The sequence below is a fragment of the Haliotis cracherodii genome, unplaced genomic scaffold, assembly GCF_022045235.1.
Source record: "Haliotis cracherodii isolate W230 unplaced genomic scaffold, xgHalCrac1.p SCAF_45, whole genome shotgun sequence".
Taxonomy (NCBI): domain Eukaryota; kingdom Metazoa; phylum Mollusca; class Gastropoda; order Lepetellida; family Haliotidae; genus Haliotis; species Haliotis cracherodii.
In genome coordinates this window covers 274,948-290,293 of record NW_027266303.1, presented here as the reverse complement: position 1 = coordinate 290,293, position 15,346 = coordinate 274,948, and the positions used below count along the sequence as shown (strand labels likewise).

The window sequence follows — 15,346 nt, the reverse complement described above, 5'->3', positions numbered from 1 at the left end:
CACAAGTTGAGTAGTATATAGCAGTCTCCACTTGGACACAGACTATCCCTATCACAAGTTGAGTAGTATATAGCAGTCTCCACTTGGACACAGACTATCTCTATCACAAGTTGAGTAGTATATAGCAGTCTCCACTTGGACACAGAATATCCCTATCACAAGTTGAGTAGTATATAACAGTCTCCACTTGGACACAGACTATCTCTATCACAAGTTGAGTAGTATATAGCAGTCTCCACTTGGACACAGACTATCCCTATCACAAGTTGAGTAGTAGATAGCAGTCTCCACTTGGACACAGACAATCCCTATCACAAGTTGAGTAGTATATTACAGTCTCCACTTGGACACAGACAATCCCTATCACAAGTTGAGTAGTATATTACAGTCTCCACTAGGACACAGACTATCCCTATCACAAGTTGAGAAGTATATAGCATGTGTCAGATGTGGGTGGGAGGAAGCCTAAAGTGAGGCACAACTCAGGATTACATTCTACCAGCAAATGGCCCATAAACTTGGGCGAATCCTGGCATGACAAAGGGATGCAACTCTGCTCTAAGAGTTGAGATCACAAGTCCAACACCCAAGAGTCATAATATTAAAGTTACAAAAATTATGGGCACTCTTCTTTTGGTTGTAAAAAATATTATTCCCGAGTGCCAAGTCAAAACAGTTATAGAATTATGTAGACAGGATAACTTGACATACCACTCCTTGCCACAGAGTATTTGTTAGCTTTGTGGAGCAACAACAACAACAACAACAACAACAACAACAATACCTTTCTCTCATTCTCCACAACATTCATACATTCAAATGACGTTATTATAAATAAATATTTTACAAATGTAATATATACATTTCAGAAAAATATACAGGCCATATAGCATATGAACACCACCATTATATACCGGTACTCAAAGACAAAAATATCCGAAATCATGTCTCTCATTTCTGGGGCGGTCGGGTAGCCTACTGGTTAAAGAGTTTGAACACCCAAGATTGATTCCCGACATGGGTACAATGTGTGAAGCCCATTTCTGGTGTCCCCTGCTGTGATATTGCTGGAATACTGCTAAAAGCGGCGTAAAACCAAATGACTCATTTCTTTGAAGATTTAGGTGCATATCTGAAGTCAACATGGTTCTGATTGGATTTTAATGATATTTAAACTTCAACAAATCCAAATTTTGTCTGCTGTTTTATCTGTTCTTTACACAAAATATGAAATGTTTTTTTCACTCCCCATTAGAAAGTACAGCAGTGTGAAAGGGAATGGTACTTTTAGATTTTTCTTTTTGCCACCAAAATGCCTAACAGCTGCATCAACCACGGTCCGTCTTCACAAATGGTCGACTGCAAGTGAGTGAGTGAGTGAGTGAGAGATTGAGTGATTGAGAGATTGAGTGGGTGGGTGGGTGGGTGGGTGAGTGAGTGAGTGAGTGAGTGAGTGAGTGAGTGAGTGAGTGAGTGAGTGAGTGAGTGAGTGAGTGAGTGAGTGAGTGAGTGAGAGGGGTTCAGTGCCACGTTTAGGAAAATATTCAGCAATATCACAATGGTGACACTCGAAATGAGCTTCACATGTCGTACCATGTGGAGAATCGAACCCACGCCTGGGCCATAGGAGCTTCTACCACTGGGCTACCACACAGCCCCTACATAGAGAGAAGACTGATCACTTAAATATACATGATCAAAGTTGCCTTTGGCTTTGAGTATAAATTAAGTCCATGATTTACTTCTTCCCATAAGAAAATATAACTGTAGCACCAGCCAGGAGATTATTGCTCTGAATCAGTACACTCATCATGGGGAGGACTGGAGATCTCAGTAGATTTGTGATCGTTTTTCATAATTTTCATTTGTCCTCTTGAAAATACTGCATACAGTTATGAAACTCTCTTGGGTCTCTCAAAGATGATGCCTGAACTGTATAACAACCGAATTCCATTTCCTTATAATAAATAGTGAGTGAGTGAGTGAGTTGGGTTTAACGCCGCTTTTAACAGTATTCCAGTCATATCACGGCGTGTCAGCTTAATGTGGGAGGAAAGCCCGAAGAGATGCAGGTCTCAGAAGTTTACCACTTTGGTGAAACCCAAGAGCACGGGTATGATGCTGACAAACCTAGAAACATAATCGGGGCGAACCGGGATTCGAACCCACAATCATAGGTTTCTGGCGTGCCCAAGGGACGCAACTCTGCAAAGCAAATCGTGGCGCCTTAGACGACTGGGCCATCCGTGCCCCCTTATAATAAATAAGTTATTAACGATTAATTCAAACATTTGACAGTTATGTGTATCAGGTCACAATATAAAATGCCCCATAAATACTGTATTGTATACTACAGGAAGTTTGTGCTGTGTTGTTCTGATGTATTAAATCAACAACTGTTGACTAGAGGCGATGAGTATAGTCACCACGGAGTTACCTGACCCTCCTCAGAGGGACGTAGTGCTGTGTCTTCTCACAACATAGTTCCGAACATGTTGATGTTTACACACAAATAGTGACCATGTCAAACGTATTTCACCCATCAGTGAGTGAGTGAGTGAGTGAGTGAGTGAGTGAGTGAGTGAGTGAGTGGGTTGGGTTTAACGCCGCTTTTAACAGTATTCCAGTTATATCATGGCGTGTCAGCTTGCAAGTGATGCAGGTCTCAGACGTTTACCACTTCGGTGAAACCCACGAGCACGGGTATGGTGCTGACAAACCTAGAAACATAATCTGGGCGACCCAGGATTCGAACCCACAATCATAGGTTTCTGGCGTGCCCAAGGGACGCAACTCTGCACAGCGAATCGCGGCGCCTTAGACGACTGGGCCACCCGTGCCCCCTCACCTATCAGTGTGTATCAATAGTTCTAGATACATCTTAAAATATACTCAGTCAAAATCCATGTTGTCTGCTTGCTAAATAACCGTATATCTGCACATGACAGGTAGTTCTACTGTAAATATTACATCCTAGAATTCCCTGTTTCAGCCTACTATAAATACCAGGCTCATCCGATGCCAAATCTTTCATCATTTCCACTATAAAGAGTTCAAGTTTGTTTTGTCATTGTGTCGTGGCTGATGACAAACCAATTTATAGGATTCAAATGAAATTAACAGGTATCAAATTAAAAAAATATATATAAGAATTTGAATAAAAAAAAATAAATAAAAAAACAATAATTTAAATCCACCCCTAGTTTTTAACTGTTAGGATTGACCGACTAAACAATTTTTTTAATGGCAAGTACCAACATCTGAATAAGAACAATTAAAAATGTAAAAAGCAATATTACTTCACTTTTTACACAAAACAATCTCATCTAAATATTTGTACAGATAAACTTCCTTCCACTTAAAATAACATCACAAAATCTTCTAAATCATCATCCTGTACACGCATAAAAATGAAGTAAGTCAACACCCATATATGGCATTCTTTAAAAAATATGACATTCTGATTTAATACGTCGATACATATCAGGACGGTGTTTGTGGAGTTGTGTAGTTGTAACTGGTGTCAGTAACTGACGTTGTTGATGTAGTTGTGGACGTTAAGTTGAGGAGTGTGGCGGTAGAGACGCCGTGGTCCCCTACCCAGCCGTAGATGGTGCTATAGATGTCGTATACAACAGCAAATCCAAAATACAGGGGGAGGAGGAACTGTAGATAGCACAGCCACTCGGGGAGGGGGAGAGCTAGATCCAAGTTCCTGAAAAAAGCAATGGTGGTGATTTAGTTTTCTTATTCTTGGAATTGAACACGCGGTTTCCGCAAATAAAGCGTATTCGCACACAGACTTAGTTTTTATGAGGCTTTGAAGAAGAGCATAATGCGTGTGTGTGTGTGTGTGCTTGCGTGTGCGTGTGAGTGTGTGAGAAAGGGTTTGTGTGTGTGAGTGTGAGAGAGAAAGTGTGTGTATGTGTGTGTGATAATGTGTGTGTGTGTGTGCAGGTGAGTATGTGTCTGTGTAAGAGCATGTCTTTGCATCCCTGTGAATGTCTGCATTAGTGTGTATGCGTGTGCATCTGTCTGTGCATGTGTGTGTGTGTGTGCATCTGTGCATGTGTGTATCGGAGTGTTAGCGCATGTGTGTGTGTGTGCATCTGTGCATGTATCTGAGTGTTAGTGTTAGTGTCTGTGTTAACACCTCACTCAGCAATATTCAAGCCATATAATGGTGGCCTATAAACAATCTAGTTTGCACCAAACCAGACAATCCAGTGATTGATATTTTGAGAAACGACCCATTCAGTGGGTGCTTGACGACCATCAGTCAACCAAGTCACCCGTCCTGACCTCTTCATCCACGCTGAACTGTCCACCCGGTCTCAATACTGCCAGTACCTCTGTGCCGGTCATCAGTGAGGTGAAGTGAGGTGAAATTGGGTTTAACGTTGCGTCCAAGATTATTGCACTTATATAGCGTCATGCATGCACGTGTGTGTGTGGCTGCTTGTACTAGTCCGGACTGATGCCGATTTATAGTGCTAGCACACTGAGATACCATGCCACAGTTTAACATTAATACCCCACTCAGACACAGTATACTGACTCCGAGCCGACCAGTCCTTGTTTTAGCCCCTTAATGCCGAGCGCCAGACAGGGTAACAACAAGTACCATCTTTTAACACCTTTTGGTATGACGCGGCCGGGGATCAAACCCCGGACCTTCCGCTCTCCGGGTGGACGCTCTACCACTAGACCACGGAGGCGGTCGCCGGTCATCAGTGGTCAAGCCTGACATGACAGCGGTTGGATGTAAATGACACTAATGTTTGCGTCCGTTTTCCACATTTAAGTTTGTTTGTTTGTTTAACGCCGCACTCGGCAATATTCCAGCTATATGACGGCGGTCTGTCAATAATCGAATCTGGACCAGACAATCCAGTGATTGACATCATGAGCATCGATCCACGTAATTGGGATCGATGACATGCATCAACCAAGTCAGCGAGCCTGACCACCTTATCTGTTAGTCGCCTCTTACGACAAGCATAGTCGCCTTTTAAGGCAAGCATGGATTGCTGAAGACCTATACTACCCCGGACCTTCATGGGTCCCATATGTAAGTACCCCAGTGTAAGCGTCCCACAAAATTTAGAAACTTTACACGCTAATCGTGCACGAGACAAATGGTGCATCTCGAGTCATGGATTCAATGACGTCACCATGGTCACAAGTGTTGCGTCCATGAACATCGATTCACACAACATACCAGAATGTTCGTATGTGCATCGAACCAATCTAATATCTCTTGAATATGTGTACATCTTCATATACTATCCAACCTGTTTAGTATTGGCATTTCTTTTGGTAGTGAGCATATATTCGCCCCTATTCTGTTATAATAAATACCCTGGGCCAATCGCCACTTAAGCAAATTACTTGTGTAGTTCCTGGCAGGGCAGATGAAGGTGGTGACGTCACTTCCTACAAGGAGTTATTGTGGCGAACAGGTGCATGGTATTTATTGCAATAATTTGGTTGGTTGGTTAGTTGTTAAACGCCGCACTCAGCAATATTCCAGCTTTATGATGGCGGTATGTAAATAATCGAGCCTGGACCAGACAATCCAGTGATTAATATCATGCGCATGGATCCACGCAATTGGGATACGATGACATGCATCAACCAAGCAATAACTTGGAGAAATAGTCAGAGATACATCTAAACCTGCTCAGAGACCGATATTCGGCCCAAAAGTCTGCACAAATAAATTCCCAAATCAGAATTAAAAATTTCCTAATTCATGTTAATTTCACTAATAACTAATGTTATGGCTGTGAAGAGAAAACCAGCATTTCACAAGTTTTCAATATATAAAGGTATAAAACTGGTGTGCATGCTCCGCCCACCTGTTCTCCTTGTTCCTGCACCTCAGCAGCATGAGGAAGACGAAGATGCCGGCCTGGGCGTTCAGGGTGAACGAGGCAAACTTCTCCAGGATTTCAACAAAGCCCTGCACAGAAAACAGATCACACCAAAGTGAGTGAGTGAGTGAGTTGGGTTTTAAGTCACTTTTAACAGTATTCCTGTTATATCGCAGAGTGTCAGCTTAATGTGGGAGGAAAGCCCGAAGTGATGCAGGTCTAAGACGTTTACCACTTCGGTGAAACCCACTAGAACGGGTATGGTGCTGACAAACCCAGAAACATAATCAGGGCTAACCGGGATTCAAACTCATCATCCGTTTCTGGTGTGCCCAAGGGACGCAACTCTGCACAGCGAATCGCGACACCTTTGACGACTTGGCCACCTGTGCCCCCGATCACACCAAAAGGTTCCAAGTATTTGCTATCTTGGCACATGATACAGTTGAAAAAAGTTCCTCGGCCTGATTCAAAACATTTTCGTAGCGCTACAACATTCACATCTTCCTGAGGTAAGGGCGTTATTTGACTATCAATGTCAAGTTTCCACCTTGGCAAACTAGGCTGCAATTCCGGAGTTACATTTTGAATGGACTTACGAGTCTATGCATAGTTAAATCAAAATTGCCTACAAACTACACCTCCGATACATAAACAGCATGCATTTCAACATGTATTTCCGTTCACTGGAGGATTTGTAAAGCATGTGTCAACTGAGCATCAACATATATTTTGCAAAACTTTTCATATTTTAAAAGAAGGTGCTCAAGTGATCTGATGTACTTCACAGGGTAAGGCCCATTTTATTACAATATAGATCTTGATTTGTGATCAAAACGTCTTGACTGGGAGCCGCTATTTTGTTTGAAGCAAGGCAAGTGATGCAATCTGATTGGTCAATAGGAGGGACATAGACGAGACATAACTCTAATAGTGACTCGTGGCGCTACGATCGGGCTTGAAGATTCCAGCCTAGTTCGGCAAGGGTGGACTTTTACAGTCAAATGTACCAAAAATGTTGATGTCAAACAGGTGTATCTTTGAATCATTAATCTGACTTAGAATTATGATTTGATACTTCAAGCATGTCAAATTTATCGCCAGCTTTTGAAGAATTCCTTAAGTGAGGTGAGGTGAAATTGGGTTTAACGTCGCGTCCAAGATTATTGCACTTATATAGCGACGTGCATGTACGTGTGTGTGTGTGTGTGGCTGCTTGTACTAGGCCGGACTGATGCCGATTTATAGTGCTAGCTACCATGCCGCAGTTTAACATGAATACCCCACTCCAACACAGTATACTGACTCCGAGCCGACCAGTCCTTGTTTTAGCCCCTTAATGCTGAGCGCCAGACAGGGTAACAACAAGTACCGTCTTTTAACATCTTTTGGTATGACGTGGCCGGGATCGAACCCAGGACCTTCCGCTATCTGGGCGGACACTCTACCACTAGCCCACGGAGGCGGTGAAGAATTCCTTAACTTTTTAGAGGCACTGTACCTGAGGGTCCAACATGGCCACCGTGAAGACGACCACGAAGGCAAGGATGGAGGTGATCACTGTACACAACCTGAAATAACAATAACACATGGCTTGAACACTCAGACTGCGTCATTCCGTCTTCGTTCATCACACTGATCATACTGCTGAGGTGGAAGACCAAAGTACAAAGTGTTTTACAAATTCACACTTTCTTAAGTTTCAGCTTTATCATTTTGATATGCAAAGATTGCTTTAAACCATTATAACTACATTATTATACTGATGAAGACTGCTTCTAATAAAACAACAATCTGATGACATAGATCAGTGTGAGATCATCACCACCGGAAGCACTCATAAAATCTCCAGCATCATCAACTTCAATCAGTGTCACTGTATACATACATTTGTACTTCAACACAAAGGAGCAGTGTGCTGACATTGTCAAGGTAAGAAATAGCACAATACAATTACTTCTAAATTTTACAGATTTTACTCACATTCTCATTCTCATTGAGTGTTGATAGTTTTTTGGAGTGTTCAATATATACTAAAGGAAAAATGTAACTGTGCTTCCCATAAAGTTCAATAAAAATATATATTCTGAAATTAAATAATGCATCTTTCAAAATATGTTCCTCTCCTCAACTTTACTCTCGGTATTCACAATTTGCGCAAGCATGTTCAAGCACAGGCACAATATGGATGTTTGTCTGTCTCTTTGATGTCAACAACACACACTGATTGTTTAGCTATTGTTTAGCTATCAGGTGGTCATAAAAACGCTTTAGTTTAAACATATAACACTTACACAATGCCATGGCTTGCTGAAAATAAATGTCGATGCACCGTGGGCATGCTGCAAAAAGGAATGGTGCAAAACAAATTTGCCAAACATTTTAATGTTCATCGAAACACAACATGTCTTTGGAGACGTTATCTACAGCAAGCAACTCTTGGTTGCCGGGGTGATCGTCATGTGACCTGACATCAACAAGACAACCATATTCAGTTGGTGCATCTATGGAATCAATACCAAATAGCCACATTAATCTAGGGAATCTATTAGCCATTCCACAATGTTCTTTTGTTCAGTTTCAAATTTTAAAAAAGACATTTATCAAAATTTGTTTCAAGTTAGTAGCCAGTTTACAACTAGTGTCATTAGGCACAAGAAAGCTGCCGTCTGATTGCTAATGTCGACTTCTTGTCAGTCATTCCATTATTTGGACAAACCTCACGAAAGGTTGGTCTGACGTGACCCGTAATGGGATGTCCTCAGATCTTTGTTTAGCGGTAGAGAGAACTAAGATCTGATTTTAATGAGATTGCATAAACCCTAAGCAGGATGTGGAGCCTATCCCATGCATTATTCACTGCAGAAGAGTTCATGTACATGTGATGCCTGCACTCCATCAGTAAATAGAAGATAAATCTCAAAGTGCAATGAAAAATGAAGCGTGGTTTGTTTCACGATAAAACATTAGTCTGTCATGACGCCATTTGTGAAGATTTGATTATGTGCTTGCAACTTGATGAAGTTATATATGGATGACTATTTTCAAGAGGGAAGTGTGCTCACCATCTCCTGTTGATGAAGTTATATATGGATGACTATTTTCAAGAGGGAAGTGTGCTCACCATCTCCTGTTGATGAAGTCATATATGGATGACTCTATTTTCAAGAGGGAAGTGTGCTTACCATCTCCCGTTGATGCAGCTGCAGGTGTTCGGGTCGCGGAACTTGGGGATGAACCGGGAGAAGGAGTCCTTGGTCCAGCTCGACTCCACCCAGCCCGACACTGTGGGAAGACGTCGGCAGTGTCAACACACAATACAGTCAACAAAACCTGGCCAGGTGGTGGTGAGGTGAAAAGGGGCTTAACCGTCTAGATTATAGCACACATGTAGCAATGTGCATGCACTCAAGTTCCCGAGTAGAGTTCCGTTCCCTATTTGAAGTGAGTGGAAGCTGTGTGAAGCAGCAGTCAGCAATATTCCAGCAATATTCCAGCAATAACAAGAGTCATCAGGGGATGACATATCACAACCCCCCCACCAATTCAGACATGGAGTTTGGCTACCTATACCCACTTTTGGTTCATTGGCATCGGACTCAGTTCAGTGAAGAAATAAATTTGACTGTTCAGTATTTTTCAAAATCCCCAATCATCAAAAGGCACCACTAGCCTCATCTGTGTAGCAAGTTTCATCAAGAAATAGTCAACAGCTTTGGAGTTCCGCTCTGATAATGAGCACCCTCATTTTCAGTATAAGTCCAACTTCTTATCAGGAAATTTATTTTTTTTAAATTATAAAATCCCAAATCACCAAGAGTGAGTGAGTGAGTTGGGTTTAACGCCTCTTTTGACATTATTACAGTTATATCGTGGCGTGTCAGCTGAATGTGGGAGGAAAGGCCGAAGTGATGCAAGTCTCAGACGTTTACCACTTCGGTGAAACCTACGAGCACGGGTATGGTGGTGACAAACCTAGAAACATAACTGGGGCGAACCGGGATTCGAACCCACAATCATAGATTTCTGGCGTGCCCAAGGGACGCAACTATGCACAGCGAATCGTAGCGCCTTAGAAGACTGGGCCGCCTGTGCCCCCAAATCACTAAGAGGCACCAGTTCACCACTAGGCTGATCTATATAGCAGGTTTCAACAAGAAATATTCAACATTTTGGAGTTCTGCTCTGGAAACAAGCACTACCCTCATTTTCAGTATAACTGCAACTTGTCGTCATGGAAAGAATACAATAAACATTTTTTAAATTCCCAATTATCAAAAGGCACCAGTTCCCCACTAGGCTGATCTATATAGAAAGTTTTAATGAAATGTTTAATGACTATTCCTATTGTGAGATATGATACTGTTATACTGATGACTACCTACAGCTGTCTCGTGGACTCTCGTGAGATACGATACTGTTATACTGATGACTACCTACAGCTGTCCAGTGAACTACTTACATGTGTGGTGTAATGCTGTTCCTATCGTGAGATACAATACTGTTATACTGATGACTATCTACAGCTGTCCCGTGAACTACTTACATGTGTGGTGTAATGCTGTTCCTATCGTGAGATACAATACTGTTATACTGATGACTATCTACAGCTGTCCCGTGAACTACTTACATGTGTGGTGTAATGCTGTTCCTATCGTGAGATACAATACTGTTATACTGATGACTATCTACAGCTGTCCCGTGAACTACTTACATGTGTGGTGTAATGCTGTTCCTATCGTGAGATACAATACTGTTATACTGATGACTATCTACTGCTGTCTCGTGAACTATCGTGAGATACGATACTGTCATACTGATGACTATCTACAGCTGTCCCGTGAACTACTTACATGTGTGGTGTAACGCTGTTCCTATCGTGAGATACGATACTGTTATACTGATGACTATAAATAGTTCCACCAAGAACGCAACCCACTTGAAGTCTGGGTAATCTCTTTGTAGAATCTGAAAATTGAGATATGACACAATTACTATTTATTTTGTAAGTTTTAAAATATTGAAATGTCATACACATACACTAAGAACATACATTACATTATATTATCGCGGTAGTTATTTTATAATGGATTGTAATTGCAAATGCTAACCAACACATTAATATGTCATACGCAAAATGTTTCTTGTTCTCCAGTCAACTTTTATGACACATCAATTAGGATTGATCAATGCTGATTTTCTGTACCGAGTTCCGTAAAAAAAGCACCGTATTCGACGTACATGTAATAAGCACCCCGCTCTAACAAGCATCCATGGAGATATTTGCTTATTTATTGGCTAGTGAACAATCCCAATTAGCACCCTTCCGATTGATCAACGTACACAAGACTTATTTATTTGTGTATAATATGCACTTATGTGTTATATGCACCCTTACGGGCAATTAAATTCTGGAAAAATATATCTGTCGTGTATAATACGTTCAGACGTTTCTTCTGTATCATTTCAGGCTGTCAGCATTAACCACAAAATTTAGTATCTTTCAACTCTTTCACCAAAATTAGAGTCTAATAAGAGCCCTCTATTTCTAGTTTTGAGAGTGCCCTGGGTGTTTATTAATACGTAACCTGTCATTAGCAACTGAAGTGCGGGCAACTCTACATTATCGTGGTATCACTATTTTGTGGTGTGATACGTGTGGATTATGAGGTTTACATCAGGGTCAAGGGACATCAATCAAACAAATGGATACTTTTCTAACCAAGTTCGGATGTAGGTCGTGGTGATTCCACTTCAAAAACATTCCAGAAACTATAATATAAAAGTTAACATGTATACTTTAGAGTAGTCGTGACTAACAGCAACGAGTCCTGTATTCGATCATGTGATGAAATATCATGCTTAGATTTGCATAAGTAAACAGTCTACAGAGGGTGTAGATTACAAGATTTACCAATACTGCGATAATACAGAGCCCGTGATAATATACTATATACTATAGTCATACTATATAATCACGTGGTTTTGTTTAAAATAAATGGAGCTGTGTAAAAAATAGCAACATATTTCTGTATCGTCAACACTTTCTCTCCATTGGACTTTTGTGGGGAAAACTGACCGATCTCGCTGGTAATTCTTTTGGTTTGGTTTGTTGTTTAATGCCGCACTCAGCAATATTCCAGCTATATGATGTCGGTCTGTAAATAATCGAGTCTGGACAAGACAATCCAGTGATCAATATCATGAGCATCGATCCACGCAATTGGGATACGATGACATGCATCAACCAAGTCAGCGAGCCTGACCTCCTGATCCTGTAAGTCGCCTTTTAGGACAAGCATAGTCGCCTTTTACGGCAAGTATGGGTTGCCGAAGACCTATTCTACCCCGGAATCTTCACGGGTCCGCTGGTAATTTAATTTAATCTGAGCTAATGTATTCAATCTGAATTTGAATCTACGTCCACTTTCACTAATCTATCCCCCTTGAAGGGCTCCTCCTTGAAGGGCTCCTCCTTGAAGGGCTCCCCCTTGAAGGGCTCCTCATTGAAGGGCTCCTCCTTGAAGGGCTCCTCCTTGAAGGGCTCCTCCTTGAAGGGCTCCTCCGTGAAGGGCTCCTCCTTGAAGGGCTCCTCCGTGAAGGGCTCCTCCTTGAAGGGCTCCTCATTGAATGGCTCCTCCGTGAAGGGCTCCCCCTTGAAGGACTCCTGTTTCACAGAGAAGTCTCAGAGCTACAACTCTACACTGTAGCATGAACCAGTCTGGTTGTGACCAATGCAGGTGTTCATGCCCTCAAATCACAAGCACTAACTATGGTGTTTACAGGTTTGGGGCCGAAATAATCCATGTTGTCAGTTGGAAATAACAATAAAGCCAAAGAGTCTTTAATGCATGTTCAAAAAGAAACAATTGGCCTAAAGTCGACAAAATGCAAGCTTTTGTCATCTTGTCGTGCTGTATTTGTGACCAAATGACGCTGGCCCATTTACATTGAAATGTTTAAGTTTGTAACATTAGCAAGTTTAGGAACATTAACTCTTCACCATATGTGCCTGAATGAACATAGTGGAAGTAAATGAGTGAGTGAGTGAGTTTGGTTTTACGCCACTTTTAACAGTATTCCAGTTACATCACGGCGTGTCAGCTTAATGTGGGAGGAAAGCCTGAAGTGATGCAGGTCTCAGACGTTTACCACTTCGGTGAAACCCACGAGCACGGGTATGGTGCTGACAAACATAGAAACATAATCGGGGTGAACCGGGATTCGAACCCACAATCATAGGTTTCTGGCGTGCCCAAGGGACGCAACTCGGCACAGCGAATCGCGGCGCCTTAGACGACTGGGCCACCCGTGCCCCCGGAAGTAAATGATAACCAACCAGTTGCAGGACGCCCCAAGGGCTAGCACTCTCCTCCAGCAACACCTCAGGTACATACTGCAGACCATCTTTCAGTTTATAACATCAATTCACACTCAAATCGTCACACTCTCTGTCTAAATAGTTGTACTCACACAGACCAACTTACTTTTGTAAGAGGTAACGTAGAAATTTCGCCATTTTTTGCAGCACTGAAAAACAAATCCAATACTTATCTCAACTTCATAAACTGACAAAGAAATGTCACCATTAAACAAGATCAGGAAGGTCCCAATACATGAATTAATATAGTTATATCAAATATTATTCCAAATGCCACTGCAATGTAACTCTCCCTGCTATGTAGTCAAAAGTTTAAAAAGTTTTCGGCATCAATAATGACGACCAAAATATCTAAATACATTCTAGGAGAATATGACCTGTATGCAACTGATAAACCGCCCCTACCTCTCCAGTGATAGATCTCCGGTACAGACTTTGGACACGTGCTCCATCACTGGACCTGTTGTTGATTGAGTTGATTGTACTGTTTCCATGACATCAGGTTGACTCCGGACACATGCCATGGCAACTGTCTGGGGGACAATGTCTAGCACCGCCCAGCACCTAGAATACCACACAAACACTCCTGAGAATACATGAATACATGCACCTGTTACATGAATACAGGCACCTGCTACATGAATACAAGCACCTGCTACATGAATACAAGCACCTGTTACATAATACAAGCACCTGTTACATAAATAAATGCACCTGTTACATAATACAAGCACCTGTTACATAAATAAATGCACCTGTTACATAATACAAGCACCTGTTACATGAATACATGCACCTGCTACATGAATACAAGCACCTGCTACATGAATACATGCACCTGCTACATGAATACAAGCACCTGTTACATAATACAAGCACCTGTTACATAAATAAATGCACCTGTTACATAATACATGCACCTGTTACATGAATACATGCACCTGCTACATGAATACAAGCACCTGTTACATGAATACATGCACCTGCTACATGAATACATGCACCTGTTACATGAATACAAGCACCTGTTACATGAATACAAGCACCTGTTACATAATACAAGCACCTGTTACATAATACAAGCACCTGTTACATAAATAAATGCACCTGTTACATAATACAAGCACCTGTTACATAAATAAATGCACCTGTTACATAATACAAGCACCTGTTACATGAATACATGCACCTGCTACATGAATACAAGCACCTGCTACATGAATACATGCACCTGCTACATGAATACAAGCACCTGCTACATGAATACATGCACCTGCTACATGAATACAAGCACCTGCTACATGAATACATGCACCTGTTACATAATACATGCACCTGTTACATGAATACATGCACCTGTTACATGAATACAAGCACCTGTTACGTGAATACATGCACCTCCTACATGAATACAAGCCCCTGTAACATGAATACAAGCATCTGTAATGTAATACAAAGACATGTTACACAAATACAAACAAGCACCTGTAACACAAATAAAATATTGTCCTTTACTGATATTGATATAGAGCTTAGTCTTGGACATTTCATTTGTCAAGTACAAAATATAAGACATTCCCCATTATCTCAGTAACTCTCATGTTTATTCAAACATCTATTATTAACATCATGATAATAATTCTGTAAAAAAAGAAAAAGAAAACAAAAAGGTTTCTCTACAAAGCCATGATCCCTGTATCTTCACTGAGCAAGATCTATACGAACTTAAAAAAAGTGGCCCAAATTCTCTCAGTCTGTTTTATAAATAGAGCACCTGTTATCCTAATACAATTAAGCACTGTAATGTGATACAAGCACCTGTTGTACAAATACAACCACAATCACACCCGTTTAACATTGTCACTGTTACAGTAAAGGGGAGGTAAACAAATGATTAGGATATGACTTATCTCCCCTTATTAACTTCCAAGCTCCTCACAGCGACATCAGTATCACTGCCACCAGTCAAAGCTCTCCACAATGACAGGTGACCACAACCATGCTTGGAGTTGAACTTGCAACCAACTGACTGTTATGTTTACAAACAAATGATGACTGTCTACTTTGACAGAATAGTCTTACCCCAATC

At 41.3% G+C, this 15,346-nt stretch overlaps 1 protein-coding gene across 4 annotated transcripts in view; it reads right to left on the bottom strand.

Annotated features, from left to right (window-relative positions):
* Nucleotides 1-364: 364 nt before the first annotated feature.
* Nucleotides 365-15,346, bottom strand: part of LOC139441826 (uncharacterized) — a 42,362-nt gene continuing 27,380 nt past the window's right edge. For all 4 annotated transcript variants that reach the window (XM_071222583.1, XM_071222585.1, XM_071222586.1 and 1 more), the window contains 7 exons: nt 13,663-13,821; nt 13,364-13,406; nt 10,730-10,844; nt 9,062-9,161; nt 7,378-7,447; nt 5,862-5,965; nt 365-3,715 (listed from right to left, as the gene is read on the bottom strand). In XM_071222583.1, coding sequence (XP_071078684.1) covers nt 3,484-3,715; nt 5,862-5,965; nt 7,378-7,447; nt 9,062-9,161; nt 10,730-10,844; nt 13,364-13,406; nt 13,663-13,821 — 823 coding nt within the window. In that variant the 3' untranslated portion in view covers nt 365-3,483. The remainder of the gene's footprint in view (nt 3,716-5,861; nt 5,966-7,377; nt 7,448-9,061; nt 9,162-10,729; nt 10,845-13,363; nt 13,407-13,662; nt 13,822-15,346) is intronic.